Source organism: Penaeus monodon, chromosome 27 (genome assembly GCF_015228065.2).
Source record: "Penaeus monodon isolate SGIC_2016 chromosome 27, NSTDA_Pmon_1, whole genome shotgun sequence".
NCBI lineage: Eukaryota > Metazoa > Arthropoda > Malacostraca > Decapoda > Penaeidae > Penaeus > Penaeus monodon.
The window spans coordinates 26,775,792-26,776,536 of NC_051412.1; the positions used below are offsets into that span (position 1 = coordinate 26,775,792).

A 745-nucleotide genomic window follows, 5' to 3' on the forward strand; every position below is an offset into this window, starting at 1 on the left:
GGTCTCACATCACACTGAAATGCAAGGCTCACCTTGTTGGCCACCACCACCATAGCCACCTTGACCACCTGCAAGACACATTACAACACATTCTGAGAAGTGGCATATTTGATTTTTTTTTTTTTTTCATCTTTTCACATAAGAATTGTAACTGCAACTATTATGTCTTTCAAAACCCACATAACCATGGATATTTCAACTATTGCATTATTTATGCAGCAAAGCAATTTCTATATTTCTTAAAGTTGTATTTTCCACAGCTGGATTTTCACACTTAAAATGTCACTTGATAACACAACTTCACATAAACCAATATACAAATTGGTGTCATAACGGTTTAGGGTTTGGGCTTGGTAATCACACACATATATACTAGAGTACTTATTATTCCCCTATTCTGAAGTGAAAAAATGCTTCCCCTCTACTAGTTCATCTTTGATTTTACCACAGCTTGGAATCAGGTCTTTTAGCTTGATGTCTATTGCATAAAATTCCCTTTATGAACTTTCCCACACATGATCGACACCCTTTATCAATTCATATCTACTGGACACTGAAGGCCAAAGTTTGAGGCAGGTTTATCAATTCAGACTGGTAGATCTCTTGCATTCAAAGCCTATCCATAACTGTTTCATCAACTGATTTGGTTCATATTTAAGGTGGAGAGGAGGATGGAGACACAGAGAAAGTACAAGAGGAAAAGAAAAAAAGAGGGAGACACAGTGGGATGGAAACAAGGCATGTT

The 745-nt window shown here is 37.0% G+C and overlaps 1 protein-coding gene across 13 annotated transcripts in view; it reads right to left on the reverse strand.

Moving 5' to 3' along the window:
- LOC119590744 (protein FAM98A-like) overlaps nucleotides 1–745 on the reverse strand; it is a 12,115-nt gene that overhangs the window by 2,227 nt on the left and 9,143 nt on the right. For all 13 annotated transcript variants that reach the window (XR_005230285.1, XM_037939451.1, XM_037939448.1 and 10 more), the window contains one exon: nucleotides 33–68. Coding sequence is in view for 12 of the 13 variants with exons in the window: in XM_037939451.1 (XP_037795379.1) it covers nucleotides 33–68 (36 nt within the window). In the remaining variant the exon portion in view is untranslated. The remainder of the gene's footprint in view (nucleotides 1–32; nucleotides 69–745) is intronic.